The 15,659-nt window shown below is 37.5% G+C and overlaps 1 protein-coding gene and 1 non-coding gene across 3 annotated transcripts in view; one reads left to right on the plus strand and one right to left on the minus strand.

The window, feature by feature from the left end:
* The window catches only part of LOC103156107 (calcitonin gene-related peptide type 1 receptor-like), an 81,274-nt gene extending 76,941 nt beyond the window's left edge, over positions 1-4,333 (plus strand). For both annotated transcript variants that reach the window (XM_007578032.2, XM_016664060.1), the window contains exons 12-13: positions 544-585; positions 1,480-4,333. In XM_007578032.2, the coding sequence (XP_007578094.1) occupies positions 544-585; positions 1,480-1,707 (270 nt within the window). In that variant the 3' untranslated portion in view covers positions 1,708-4,333. The remainder of the gene's footprint in view (positions 1-543; positions 586-1,479) is intronic.
* Positions 4,334-4,468: 135 nt separating this feature from the next.
* On the minus strand, positions 4,469-4,540 carry trnaq-uug (transfer RNA glutamine (anticodon UUG)). The gene has a single exon. It is a non-coding gene; the product is annotated as a tRNA-Gln (tRNA).
* Between the last annotated feature and the right edge of the window lie 11,119 nt (positions 4,541-15,659).

A 15,659-nucleotide genomic window follows, 5' to 3' on the forward strand; every position in this document is an offset into this window, starting at 1 on the left:
AAATGGCAAACAATTAACCAGCCCCAATTGCCACACGGCAGGGCCATCACAGTGATCCTCTTACCATCTTGGCTTCAGAGAGACACCGACACGCTGAGAAGCTCTTTTTATACCTAATCATGTTGTCAATTGACCTAATTAGTGTTAATTGGTCTTCCAGCTGTTCGTTGTATGCTCAGTTTCCTTTTTCCAGCCACTTATTGCTACTTGTCCCAATTTTTTGGGGATTTGCAGACACTGAAATTTTGAATCAACATATTTTTCCTTTAAAATGTTACATTTACTCAGATTAAACTTTTGATCTATCATCTATGCTCTATTGTGAATAGAATATTGACATTTGCCATCTCCACATCATTGCATTCCGTTTTTATTCACAATTTGTTTAGTGTCCCAACTTTTTTGGAATCCGGTTTGTAGTTTGTTATAAGTACTGAGTACTTTTAATAATTAATTTGCTTTTTCATGTGTTTTTTGCAATATTATGATAATCTTATTTGTCTCTGTTACAAATTGTTTAATAAACTGTCTCTTATTTTATAGGGACTCCTTGTGTCAATTATTCTCTGTTTCTGCAATGCAGAGGTATGTTGATCTATCTATTTCAACCTTATCCAATTCTGTGAAAAAAATATTCAACTTTATGTAATAGAAAATAAGAATTAAATTACTTATAATCTTTTAGCTTAATTTACTTTTATTCTTAACATGTATTTCTGTATGTCTGCATGTTGTTCAAGATTAAAAAAAAGGTTTTCAAGGAAAAAAAATCATATTTAATGTACTTTGCCATGGCAACCCTTATTGCTTTCTTACTGGAATTGAGCATTTCAATTTTATCATTTGAATGTTCATATATTCTTTCCAGGAGATATACAGGAGAACATCAAATCTTGATAAGTAGCAACATTAAAAAAATCCTCCATTCTTCAATTTACATTTACAATTTCCATTCTTCAAAAAACATTTACTGTTGCCAAAGGGGCAACAGTAAATGCCCACCCCTGCCATAGGCAGGGGTGGGCATTTACTGGGGTGTAAAAGTGCACCGTAACCCTAACCCAGGGGTGGGCACCGGCCCTCAATCTGGGTCCTTGAGGGCCGGTGTCCTGCAACTCTTAGATGTCACCCTGGTCCAACACACTTGAATCCAACAGCTGAATAACCTCCTAAGTGCAGTCAAGTTCTCCTGAGTCCTGCTAATGACCTCATTATTTGACTCAGGTGTGTTGAAGTAGAGATGCATCTAAAAGTTGCAGGAGACCGGCCCTCGAGGCCTGGAGTTGCCCACCCCTGGGTTAGGGTTACGGTGCACTTTTACATACTCTCACTTAGTTTACACATCTTTTATCACTCAAGAGCTCCTGAACACACTTCAAAGCTGGATGAGGGTTTCCCAAGCAAAACTTTTTTTTAAGTTTTACAACATGGCTGCTTTAAACCTGCAATCCAGAAACATGTGTTTGAATTCATGTGCAGGCCCAAACAGCCCTGCGCAGGAAGTGGGTTCAGTGGAAGATTGCCTGGGGGAAAACGGGTTTGGGAGAAACTCCGTTCGTCAGCCATCACTTCAACTGTCACACAACCTCCTCCATCGTGGAGACCAGCCGTGCTACTTGCAGCGCCGAGGTCCCCGCCGAGGTGCCGTCTCACCGACAGACGGAAACCTGTCACCTCATGCCTGTGGGGCAGCAAGAGTCAGGATAAGGATGCACAAACCAAGACCTGACCTCCAACCTCTGAAGCAGCAGAGATAACTTCTGTGGTGTCCAACAACTAAAGCATCCAACATCTGAAAAAAAGAAACTAAAAACTCATTTACAAAGTAAATGGAAAGTGATTGCTTTGTATGTACATAAATGATATTGTATGAACAACCTGATATTTTTACACCAGTCAAGGACTTGTAGGAAGACATATGTTTATTATTGTGCCATTGCATTGTTTCTGTGCATTTTAATAGGCAGTGCATCATATTTTTTTTCCTTCTTGTTTTCAACTAAAGTTTCTTTTATACTCCACTTGGTGGAGTTGAAAATGCTACTGCAAAAGATTGTGCATTCTGTGGCCTTATGGAGCTTTTACACTGTGAATAGTTCAGTATTCTGAATAATTCAGTATTCTGAACTATTCACATTTTCCTATGTTATATCCCGAATCCTCAGTGAATTTTATGTGATGGATCAGTACAAAGTAGTCCATAATTGTGTATAAAACACATCAAACTGTGAAGTTGTAACATGAAAAAATGTGAAAATGTTCAAGGGAATACAAAAGTCCCATTTTTATCACAAGGTATTTTCACGTCAAAGAATGCTCTGCTTTCTATGATAGCTGTGAAAAACAACCTGGATGGCAACTTGAAAACGTCCAGCTCAGACCTGTAACTCACAAAAAAGTTAGAGACCTTACTGCCACAACACACATACACACATACACGCACAAAAATTCATGTCTTTCAAGGAGACTAGAGTTACACAGATCAGAAATTGGTGGCTGGTTCCGAATTTCACTTTGTGAAGTTGTCTACATCCATTTAGCTTTTTACAATTCCCTTTTAAAATCTGTAACACATTAATATATAAGAGCTTCATCTTGCTGCCAGAAGCAATAATCAGCTACTTATATTAGTGAGGCTACTGCACGAGAATGTTAGCGATTAGCATGGTTAGCACAGCTAGCATTGCTAAAATAACAGATCTAAAGAATTTGGATTCTTGCCTTAACTTTCCCTTAAGATTTCTTAAATCTGCAACTTTTTCAAATCCAGCTTGTTGCTCACATTTTGAAAGCTCAAAAAGATAAGACAACTATGCTGTTCTCGGTTTAGCCTTCCTGTTATCAGCTTCAAATCTTCCCCTCTTATTCACAGCCTGACCTAACTAAATCTTTCTAGATTGTTTTTTGAAAATGGAGCTTTATTTCAAATAGCTTATATACATCTCTGTGTTTCCTTTAGCTTCATGGTAAACACCCCACTGGTAATAAAAATAGCTAACCGCTCAGCTTCAGCGTCCACATCACAGTGTTATTAGCACAAGCCTGGTAATGATAAGCATGGTGTGTTCACTGATTGAAAACAAAAAAAAAACTGGCTGGTCACCTGCCAGGGTCTACCAAGCAGGAATTCAGACAATTCTGAATTCCTCAGCATCAGCTAATGTATCTATGCCCTTCTAAAAGAAACCCAAATTATCATTGTAAGGTACCCAATAAAGCACTATGTTAGGTTTAGTCTTAGTTTCACGGTTGAAAACTCTAAACTTTGAATGAGGCATTTCTTAAGTACTTCTTGTTTTTGTGTCTTATTGAAACACAGTTGAGTGAAATTTGTTTTTAACTGTCTAACCAGCTCCCTGGACTTTTGGTAATTTTTTTTCAAAAGCTTAGTGCACCTTTTCTCATATCTGCTTAGTTGTAAATTGGATATTTTTTTTATCTGAAGCCTTTAGCTTGGACAGCAAACTGAGTAATAAAAGCCAATTTTTACCGTAAACTGAGACAGTTTAGTCTTGATTTGGTATGTGAGTCAAGTTGAACTTTTAACTGAATTTGTTTACAAGCAGGCTTTGTTGTCAAACACAATAACTTTGGTTCATAACATATCCAGGAATACTGTAGCTTGTGTTAAAGTGCAATCCCACAATACGTGCTTGATTTGCCAACACCTACAGTTTATATAATGTCATACATTTTTCTGTATTGGCGTAAAAATCTTAATTTGATGCAAATCTTTTATTCTAAAAATAAACCTTACAGCATTTTTGTCAGTATATAGTTTTTTCTTTTTAAATTTTTACTTTAGTCAGCACTGCAAGGTTTATGCATATTTGTTGTTACAATATTTCAGATGCCTTTAAATGTTGTTACTATTGTTTTTACTTTTACTGGTTTGTATGTTTGCTGCAAAATATTTTTGTACAAATCCAAAAAAATATAAAATTTTGTGTCACCTGTGGAGTTTTATTTTCATACATTTTCCATGCTTCATGCTGTACTACTACCCTTTACAGACTTTATTGTAAAACTACAGAAGTTTTAACAAGTTTGCTGTCATTGCAAGCCAGATGCATAAGCAGTTAGCATAAAATCAAATCTTTCCACTTTACATACAGCAGAGAGCACAGATGGGGTATAGCACATCAGCTGGGAACATAAGTGTTGTGTGACACAGTGTATCAGGTTACTTCCCTCAGTGCTGGTCAGCCAAGAAACAGATATGAGAACATTCCAAAATAAAAAAATAACATCCAAAGAAATGTCTGTATCACATTGCTGCTGTTTATATTTTAAAACTGTCAATGTGTGGAAATAAAGTTCTTGATACATGGAGTATCCTGAGAGGCCTCTTCATAAATTTCCTAAAGAATTTACATATAGGAAATGAAGTGGACATAGATTAAGGACGATTTCGTGTCTACTAAAACAGTTTTGTATTGGTTTCAAATCAAAACAGCGCAAAAGCATGAGGTCCCACCGAGATTTGAACTCGGATCGCTGGATTCAAAGTCCAGAGTGCTAACCATTACACCATGGGACCAGATGATAATACACGCTCGACTTCTCAGGTCATATACAGACATACGTATATGTTTTGTGAAATGAATATATGTTTAATACATGGAGGTAGTAAATCAATTTACGAAGACATTACACCACATGGCTGGCATCTTGACAGCACACGGCACATGATGCCATGTATCCTTAAAGCAGCTCAGCTAATAAATAAGTTATGCTACGATTTATACAGCGACACTCCTCCACTATCTGCTTCGTATACTCTGAATTTAGAGACTAATTGCTTAAGATACCTACTCTTAAATACTATTTCTAAGCACCAGTATAGAAAGTATTAATGGACGACGTTTTTAATTGGTTTATTTCAGCATTTAACTCCGGTAGCAGTGGTGTCCTTAGCTTCAGTCGAACAGCAAAAACGAATTGTAGGTTAATCATAAAGGGAAACAAAGGTCCCATTAGCTAAGCTAAGATATACCCTTAGCAATTTTCTGCATACAGTTACTTATTTCAATGTATCGCTTGTCACCATTTTGTGGAAGTTGCGAAGGACTTGCTCGTGTTAATGCAGTTACATTATTTTCCTCCAGGGGGAAGCAGAGGTTTTTATATTAGTGTGCATTAAATTAAAGATGTAAACTTTTTTTCTTTTGCGTTCCCTCGCAATACTTTTGCGTTTCCTCGCGAAGGTTTTGCGTTCCCTCGCAATAATCTACTGATCAGTTCATGCGGCATAATTGAATATTGTAAGCCTTTTTACGGTGGCCGCCGTACTTTCTGCTTTATATCCTCCTGACTACCAGTAGTTCATTTTTGTCCTCTGTAGAGGACATTTCTAAACTTGAATATCTCCCACCCCCTGCATTCTACTGAATTAATTCCTTTTGGTATCTGGAGAGGACATTTAGGGCTTTTCAATGATACCACATATAATAAAATACATACAATAATAAAATTTTTAATAATAATAAACACGTTTTATTATTATAAAACACAGCAAACTAATAGACGGCCGCACTGGGTTAACTCGGGGAATCTCATCTGTCCTTGTACTCCTAACTCCTAACCTCTTCTTTGTTCTGTCACAATTATCGATTTATTTAATTTTTATCATGCTCCAAACTTTTCGAGGACTGACCACCCAGCTCACCCGCTTTCTCATACACACAGAGCCAGCAGCCAGTCACCTTCCCATTCATACTTCATGACAGTCACGTCCACATCAACACAACCACCACCAGGTGTCAAAGCCGCTGCTCCTGTCATATCAATAATTACTTATTTCATTCATATGAATGTTTTCACTGAGGCTCTGAAAACGTGTTTATTATTATTAACGCTTTGGTGCAAAAAACTGATTGAAAAAATCGATTTATTTACTGCATGTTTATGTCTATTAAGGCTAAGATGGAACGGCACTGAAAGCAGCCCTTTAAACCATTCAGACTACGAACACAATAGACACAATCAGATGACTTATTACCCCGCGATAATAACTCAATAGTCCATGGAAAACCCTTAGAAGCTTGTATTAAAGCAGAAAGTACGGCGGCCACCGTAAAAAAGGCTTACAAGGCTTACAATATTCCGCATGAACTGATCAGTAGATTATTGCGAGCGAACGCAAAACCTTTTGCGAGGGGACGCGAGGGAACGCAAAAGAAAAAAAAATCCTCATGTCCCCTGGAGGGCTCCGTACTTTTGACCCTCAGAATGGCTGTGTAATTTGAGCCTGTTAGGGTATGAGATAGGCTCCAGCATCTCTCCCGACCCCACTAGGGACAAGGGTTTTAGAAAATGGATGGATGGATGTTAAGAATATATTTACCAAAGCTATGGTAATAATATACTGAAAATAAAAGTTTTTCTTTAAAGGTAGCAGGAAATGATGGCAATAATCTGTTTCTCAACAGGCTCTAACAGAGTTTTATTCTCATTTTTGAAGTCCACAAACACAGAGAACAGCATTATTGTCATTGTTTATTAAACAAAAATAGGTGAGAAATTAAGAGTTTTGTTTAAATACTAATTACACAGTTTGATTAAAAGCCTTGTAGAACCATGTTCACTGTTCACCAGCAGTACCTCTCAGAAGTCATGCTCTCTAGAATTTAATCAGTCTCTTAAATTATAGTGCATTTTTGACCCACTGCACTACCAACATCTCTTTATTTCATTGAAGTTTGTAGTTTCTTGTGTATTCCATTTTAATCACGATGCATCCTTCCCTTCTGTAGAAGTCAAATTTCAGATTGCTTCACATTTATCTCTATCTACATAAAGGAGTTTATGGTCAACTCTGGGTGTTTTGATAAGCCTTTTATGCTGCTTTGCAAATCTAACTCATGCAACCATGTAGAGCATCACTTTGGGTGTGTTTGTTTGGACAAACTCATTGGTAGATTGAGAACTCTACTGTATTTTCTCTTTGTCAGGAATCTGTTCTACAATAGGATAATGGACTTAATTAGCCTAATTAGGTTCATGCAGGCTCGTGCTTTAGTGCTTTAGTTAGCAGCTCCTTCCTGTTTAATTTCCCTCTTTAATCCTGTGAAAGCTGCAAGGATGCACTTCTTTGTTTCCACACATAAATAGGCCATTTTGCCTTAATTGTTGAGTAATGAATAATGAACATTGTGAAATATGTTGAGTGTGTTTTCTAAATTCTGAATAATTTTAGAATCTGAGACTAGTTGATTGTTATTTTCTGATGTGAAAAAACTCATAGAAATTGCACTTTTAAATTATGAGGTGCTTCATTTTAGGTATTTTTGAATAGTTAGTGTCTATATTGCAGCACATATTAATAAATCAAAGCTATTTAGTAGCTATTTATCTACTTTCTTTTCTGCAGTGGACTCCAGGAAGTGTGACTCTTCATGCTCTGGTGACAAGTCCCAGACTGTAGCTGCAGGCAGGCCTGTCCTCTATGGCTCCATTTAGCTATTGTTTAACTCGGAGGAGCTGTGAGGATACATTAACCTAATGTCCCACAGCTTAGCCTGTACTAACACTATTGTCTGTGTCATCACAATCCCTGACACATGAGGAGACCCCTCCTACCTGACCTGACGCCCCCTTGGGCCAGCGAACAATGCATGCACATATACGTAGCAGTTTGTTATGAGACAGATAATCTGTGAAAACAATCAATTTCCTCCATCTCCTTCCTGAATTACTATTGCTGGTTAAAATAATGCACAGTTCTGACCAAAACAACCTAGTAGGACGCTCTTAGCACTTAGCTCTTAGTAATCAACTTCATTCACTCACTGCTAAATGTGCTAATGGGGGAGAAACAACTTATAAGAAATCGTTTATCTGCCGTCATTGGTAGCTATGCTAACTAAACTGAGCATTCAGTTTGAATCTGCACAGCTCTGTGCTATGCTAGCTGCAGCACAGCACAAATCGAGGGGGAGGAAGGATGAGCAGCACCACATTAGATTGTGATTGACAGCACTAAAACTCTCCTGCCACTGACTAGTTGTTTCTAGCACTGGGAGAAAGCAGAGGAAATAGATTTGTCACAGATTACCTCTCATGCCATACTGTCACAACCTAATGACAGTTTAAAAAAAAATATATGTGAAAATATTTATATAAAATACTGCAGCTTTATTTTCACTTAGGAGAGGGCAGGTCAGAGCAAACCGTTACATTTTGTCCTTACTTTGAAGGTGGTGTTGGGCGGAGAGGGCTACAAACTACTACAACCATAGGAGCTTGGCTCTGTTGTAGCAAATTGTTGCTCAGTGGGTCGCTGGTATTTAGTGGATTTACCTTTTACCACTTTCAGAGAGTGTTGGTGTCAAGTTTTTTGGCCTCTTCAAACCACCTCAGCTTCTGCCCAAACTTGAAAAGGCTTTCTTCCTCCAAAGAGATGCAGAAACAACTCATCTCAGCGACATCTTTTTATTTCTCTTTTCTTTTGTCTTTAAATTACTTCAGTTTACAATACAAGACCACCATGATTTTGTTTGAGTGGTCAGAGTAGACACAAAGAGGTCACCAAGCAGGTTGAAAACCTACAAACAAATGAACCAAAATAAATTACAAATCACAATGAGCTAATTAAGCAGTTTACCAAATAATATTACCAATCTATTTTTAAGTTAACAGTGAATGAACAAATAAATAAACTACATTCTAAACACATAAAACCCATTTCATCACCAAAGCTAATTTGGTCTTCTGAATGCAGATGAAATGATTTAAACTCTGCATAATGTCCAATTCCTACCAGTGGTGTCTTTGTGGAAGCTTGAAGCCAAGGTTCTTTGTCTGTAGAGATCATTCTGAGCACCAGTGTGCCAAGTTACCTTATAGGCTTCTGAAGGCTTGAGTGAGAGAGAGATGGGTGCTCTTGATTCTCTCTGATGCATGTGCCAGTTGGGTGGATATAGCAAATACACCCACAAATGCACCATTTGCTGTTTTAACTTGACAGTTGGCTTAAAACTTTAAATCACTGAAAATAAGCAACTCTTCTCATCTTAAGAGTAATAAACTAAAAATGTAACCATGTGTGTTAGAAATATCTGAAACTCTATTAACTGACCTTACAAATGCTTCCCTGAAAGATTATCCTTTTTTTTTTTTACCAAAACACAAAAGCTTTTTCAATATTTTTATAATGTAGCATTATGTAGCATCCATGCTACATGATGCAATGATCTGTATTCCTTAGGTTTAATAAACAAATGGAGTACAACATGATCCTTTTTACAATGTGTGACTGATCAAGAACTTTAAAGAAAGAAAATTTCAAAAGGAAATGTAAGACTGTGGGAGGGAAAGTTAGGATAATGGGTCTACTTGACTTCAGCTGTTCTTCACAGCTGTATTCAAAGGAGAAGGTGAAGACCAAACATTTAAGAGGCTTGTTAAATGCATTGAGTCATTACTGAGCACATTTTAAAAAGAGGTTATTAACCATTCTCTTGTTCAGCTTTCTAAGTTCTAGGTGATTTACGTCATTATGAATGTAATTCTGCCAGTGGAAGCAGGAACAAGGCTTCCTAGTTTGAAGGTTATCACCTAGTTTCCAGGCCAATGGCTCTGAGTCAGCTCAGCTACACACCTTAACTGAATCCCAGGCAGAGCCTTTCTGGGGGAGAATTTGTTTGTTCTCCTCTTATATATAGAATAAATAAAAAATATCGTCACTACTGAACATAAATTCTCAAGTGAACTCTTTCCAAAAGATTCTGGAGCATGCAGACTGCATACCAGGTGAGGTTAGTAATTTAAAGCTCCAAGAAGCATTTTCAGTTTCAGAGACGTTGACTTTGTAGACAAATTATTTGCTTCTAAAGGAAAACAAGACAGGATCAAGGAAAGGTCATTGATCGTCACTATCAGGAGGGTTTGGGTTTTATGACAGTTTAACTCATAATCAAGAGGAGCAGCAAGTCTCATGGAGACGTGAAGCAGCCGTGTAGAGCATGTTAATGCTGAGCAGCTGAGAAAACACTGAGCAGATGGTCCTGATTTTTCAAAGGAAGAAATTCTGAAATGACTACAGCTGAGATGGCAAACTTTATTTTCTCTGCCTTTATCATAGACTAAGACGTTTAATCACTAACAAATAACTCAAAGGAGTTAAAACCCTAACTCTACTTGGTCACATTGTATTATTTTTATATTAGATTTGAAACAGTAGCCTGGAATGAGAACTTTCTCAAACCAGGCCTGATATACGAGTTTAAAAGGCTGCTCTTCCTGCCACTGATCACTGAACATCTGATGTTTTGGTGATCATTTCCTATGTGTGCTTTCATGCTGTGTATTGTCAGCTATCGTCAACTTCTTAAAATAATGGTCAAAGAAAAAAAAACACAAGACCTCTTTTTCTAAAAAGAGGTTCTGTGTTTTTCTTTTCTTTTATTGGCTCTAGCAGCCTTTATTTGAAAGTGGTTAGACAGGGAAGTGGGTAATGATAACGAGGTAAGACATTTAGGCAAAGGTTATCAGACTGGGACTAGAACCTATGACATCCCGGTTGAGGCTCCACACATGGGTTGTACTTTACCCCTGCACTACCACAGCACCCAACAACCTCTTCTTTGCCAAAAGATGAATTCTGTAAAATAAAAAAAACAGAAAAAAAAAACATTTTTCGCTTGCTCCCTAAAGCCAAAAATACGTATTAGTTGGTTAATTCGTTGGCTTATATTGTCATTTGGTGTGAGTGTATATACAAACTGGATTCCAAAAAAGCTGGGACACTAAACAAATTGTGAATAAAAACTGAATGCAATGATGTGGAGGTGCCAACATCTAATATTTTATTCAGAATAGAACACAAATCACAGATCAAAAGTTTAAACTGAGAGAATGTATCATTTTAAGGGAAAAAATATGTTGTTTCAAAATTTCATGACATCAACAAATCCCAAAAAAGTTGGGACAAGGCCATTTTTACCACTGTGTGGCATCTCCCCTTCTTCTTACGACACTCAGATGTCTGGGGACAAAGGAGACCAGTTTCTCAAGTTTAGAAATAGGAATGCTCTCCCATTCATGTCTAATACATGCCTCTAACTGTTCAAACGTCTTGGGCCTTCTTTGTCGCACCTTCCTCTTTATGATGCACCAAATGTTCTCTATAGGTGAAAGATCTGGACTGCAGGCTGGCCATTTCAGTACCCAGATCCTTTTCCTACGTAGCCATGATGTTGTGATTGCTGCAGAATGTGGTCTGGCATTATCTTGTTGAAAAATGCAGGGTCTTCCCTGAAAGAGATGACGTCTAGATGGGAGTATATGTTGTTCTAGAACCTGAACATGAATGATACATTCTCTGCATTAATGGTGCCTTTCCAGACATGCAAGCAGCTCATGCCACAAGCACTCATGCAACCCCATACCATCAGTGATGCAGGCTTCTGAACAGAGCATTGATAACAACTTGGGTTATCTTTGTCCTCTCTGGTCCGGATGACATGGCGTCCCAGTATTCCATAAAGAACTTCAAATCATGACTCATCTGACCACAGAACAGAGTTTCATTTTGCCTCACTCCATTTTAATTGACTCCTGGCCCAGTGCAAACGGCTGAGCTTGTCGAGCTTGCTCAGAAATGGCTTCCTCTTTCCACTGTAGAGTTTCAGCTGGCAGCGGCAGATGGCACGGTGGATTGTGTTCACTGACGATGCTTTCTGGAAGTATTCCTAAGCCCATGCTGTTATTTCCTTGACAGTGGCATTCCTGTTTGAGGTGCAGTGACTTTTAAGGGCCCGGAGATCATGAGCATCCAGTAGAGTTTTACGGCCTTGACCCTTACTCACAGCGATTGTTCCAAATTTTCTGAATCTTTTGATTATGTTATGCACAGTTGATGATGATAACTTAAAAGTCTTTGCTTTTTTACGCTGGGTAACACCATTCTGGTATTGCTGCACTATCTTTCTGCGCAACAATGGTGGAATTGGTGACCCTCTCACCATCTTGGCTTCAGAGAGACACTGACAGCTCTAACAAGCTCTTTTTATACCTAATCATGCTGTCAATTGACCTAATTAGTGTTAATTGGTCTACCAGCTGTTTGTTATATGTTCAATTTCCTTTTTCCAGCCACTTATTGCTACGTGTCCCAACGTTTTTGGGATTTGTAGACACTGTGAAATTTTGAATCAACATATTTTTCCTTTAAATGTTACATTTACTCAGATTAAACTTTTGATCTGCCATCTATGTTCTATTACGAATAAAATATTGACATTTGCCATCTCCACATCATTGCATTCAGTTTTTATTCACAATTTGTTTAGTGTCCTAACTTTTTTGGAATCCGGTTTGTAGATAGTTTTTCATGTTGTGTGTCACTTGAGTTGCCCATTGACTGTTTGACAATCTCCTGAGATTTTACCCCATGCCCCACTAACCCTTGGAGAATGACACCCTCTGACCCAGCAGGATTGAGCTGGTAATGAAAATTGAGGAAAGGGAATTTAAAGAGAAGAATAAAAAAATGCGGTGTTTGATCTGCTATATGGTTTGAGTATAAGTAATATCCTGACTATTTAAGACCCAAAACTGTCCTGATATTTTAACTACATAACTCTAGTCTTGAATTTTCATCTAAATGATTGCTTCTGTACCAAAAATTGGCCTTGCCTTAAAGGGGCAAGGCCAATTTAAGGCAAGGCCTTAAATTGGCCTTGCCTTATTTAAGACAAGGCCAATTTGTCTTAAATAAGACAAATTATTTTGTCTTATTTAAGACAAAATACTTAGTGACAGCTACTTACTGTCACTAAGTAGCTGTCACTTAGTGACAGCTACTTAGCTGTCACTAAGTAGCTGTCAGCTACTTAGTGACAGCTACTTAGTTACTTGATTGTGACTTAATAGCACAATCAAGTAACTATGTTACCTTCAGTTGGTATATAAATGCTATGTATATCAAATATGACTTAAAAGAAATTTGACTTTGCAATTCAACATTTTGAATACATACTCTTTAAGAAGCTCCTGCTCTTTCTGAAACTCCACCTTGAGGAAGTTATTGCAGCAATGTTTCTCCATTAAACCTTTAACACTCATTCTCTGGAGCGTTACACTGAGAAGTAGTTCCTCTGCTGAGGTCAGCAGATGCACAGTTGCAGCAGGTGTTTGCTAACTGCTGCTGCCGCTACTCTGGAGGAGCTGAGTGGGGGATTTGCAGGAGAGAGGTGCTCTGTAATGAAGAAACTTGGCTTGAGATTGCAGCTCTGATGAGGTCAGAGCATGCCCCTTACATAACCCAAATGGTTGCCATGAGAGATTAAAGGATTTCTCAAACATACTTGCAAAGAGACAAGGCGACACTCCAGGTATGTTTTTTTTCATGAGGGAATATAACATAATCTAGAGCTCAAAAAAGTTGATTTTACATAACACTGCCCCTTTAATGACATCAAGTCAGTCCTTAGTAGTGTAACAAAGTAGGTTTCATTAACAGTACAGGATTAAATAGATACTTATAATCTATTTCAACTTATTTCTGGAGTCTGAAAGGACCACTGAGTTCCTTGAATTTAGCCTGACAGATTTGGCATAGTTTACATACCTTCTCTCCCTTTTTAGACTTACAACCTTTAGTGATGTCATGTGTTCATTTGACTTGCCTAAACAGGGAGACAACCTAAAGGGAACAAGAAAGACTACAGGAACTAGAACACACTTCCACTGTTTCAGCATGTTTTGGACAGTTGATTGGAGTCTCCTGAGTCTGCCTCCTGCAAATGCTAAACATGTCACAAGATTTTCATCACAGTCCTTGCAAGGCTTGAGCTGTCTAGATGTGGTAGGTCGGGTTTGGTTTCACTGGAATGAGAATTACAGGGGACAGGTCTGGCGTTCCCACCTGATAGTGTTTGTTATGGGCTGAAGGGTTAATTTTGATGGTGAAACCAGACACCGAACACACCGAAAAGCCTTTGAATTGTTTTAGTCAGTCTTGAAAGTATTATTTTCAGCTTCTAGCTGTAATGAAATGGGATAATTTGACCAATTTTTAAAAAGAAGTGTTGACTGACACATAATAGTCGGTAATGTTAAAATCGGCGGCTTGCAGGGTCTGTTTTTGCAGCAGTGGCTCACTGGTTCGGCATTTGAACTGACCTTAGGAGCACCTGGACCTATCAGGTTCCAGCAGAAGTTTTTAAATAAGTCACAGAGAAAAAGAAGGAAAGAGGCAGAGCTGAGCTGAGCAAGATGTGCTCAATGCATATAAAAAAAAAATCTGCTCCATATGAAGTTACATTACAGCTTGGAGAGATTACCTCCTCATTGCACCCCCATGTCGGCATCCAGGTGTACTTCATGAGATTCCCTGATGTTTTTATTTCAGACAGTTTGTACGCACATAGCCTCATTCCTGGGAAGATGACTCGCATTGAGATCGAGGATGTCTGATGGTTGCTGTGTGCCGTCAGTGCTGCTGGTAGTGCAGGTACTGCAGGAAAAAGGAAATGCAGCTGTAGTGTCACACATAGGAAACTATGTTTCCCATGTCCATTAGTTAATGTTAACTTATGTTTGTTATCTGTAATATTTGAGGTTAGGGCTGAAACTAATAGTTATTTTGCTGATCAATTATTCTGATGCTTAACTGATTAATTGGATAAGAAAATTGGCCTTCTGCAGATTTTTTTATTTAACCACTTCAGTTTACTTTATACAATATTAGAAATAAATTAAAAGATTTAATTAAACATAAAATTTAAACATATGATTAAATTTTATTCTTAGTGTAAGAAAATAAACATTTTATTGACTAAAATGCAATAACAGCATTTCTTTACTAAATGTATTTAATTATTAATAGATTGATTGACTCATTTTTGCATTACTGATTAATAAATAATTATTAATTAACTATAGAAATTGAGTCAGGTGAAGTACGGAAAGTGACAAATAGGTTTTTTTATTATTTTAAATACAAATGTAACATTTTTTACAGTTCTGACATAATTATAAGGTGTTGTTTATGCAGCAAATAACCATTTCTGAGTTTGTCCAGTTAATTATTAATCAATTACTAAACTAGTTGATTATTTCGATAATCAATTTAGCTGAGATTTTGTTCCAATTTACAGGCAAAAGAAAAATGCAGCCAATCAGTGACGATAACAATTAATTAACTATACAAACCAAAGTTTGTGTTTTTGAAATTGTTTTTCTTTTAAAAATGGGAGTTTTAGTGAAGCTTATAAAGATATATTGGCATTGAATAGAAAAGTAAGTGTTTTTTCCCTAAGGTTATTATAAATACTTTTCCTCTGCACGCCTCTGGGCAGCGTCGCCTGTTAGTCTTGACTTCTTACACATTATTTAATAGCTACCAGTAAATGAGTCGTTTCAAAGACATTATTTCTCTGAATGCAAGCAGTGCAGTCTCAGTTGGAATATGAAGCCCACTGTCTTCTTTGCTCAGATTTTTGTCTGCGGCTACAAAAGTTTATTTCTGATATTTGTGAAAGACAACTCAAATGAAAAGCTACTAGAGCTCGGGTTCAGTCACATGATTCAGGTATGATTTGCAACTTTTCAGCATCGGTTAATGATTACTACCATTAGGTTATTGATTACTACCATTTAATTTAATCAAAATATGCAAAAATGTAGCCGCAGACAATTATAAAATTTTATAA

This window comes from Poecilia formosa, unplaced genomic scaffold (assembly GCF_000485575.1).
Source record: "Poecilia formosa unplaced genomic scaffold, Poecilia_formosa-5.1.2 Scaffold464, whole genome shotgun sequence".
Lineage (NCBI taxonomy): Eukaryota > Metazoa > Chordata > Actinopteri > Cyprinodontiformes > Poeciliidae > Poecilia > Poecilia formosa.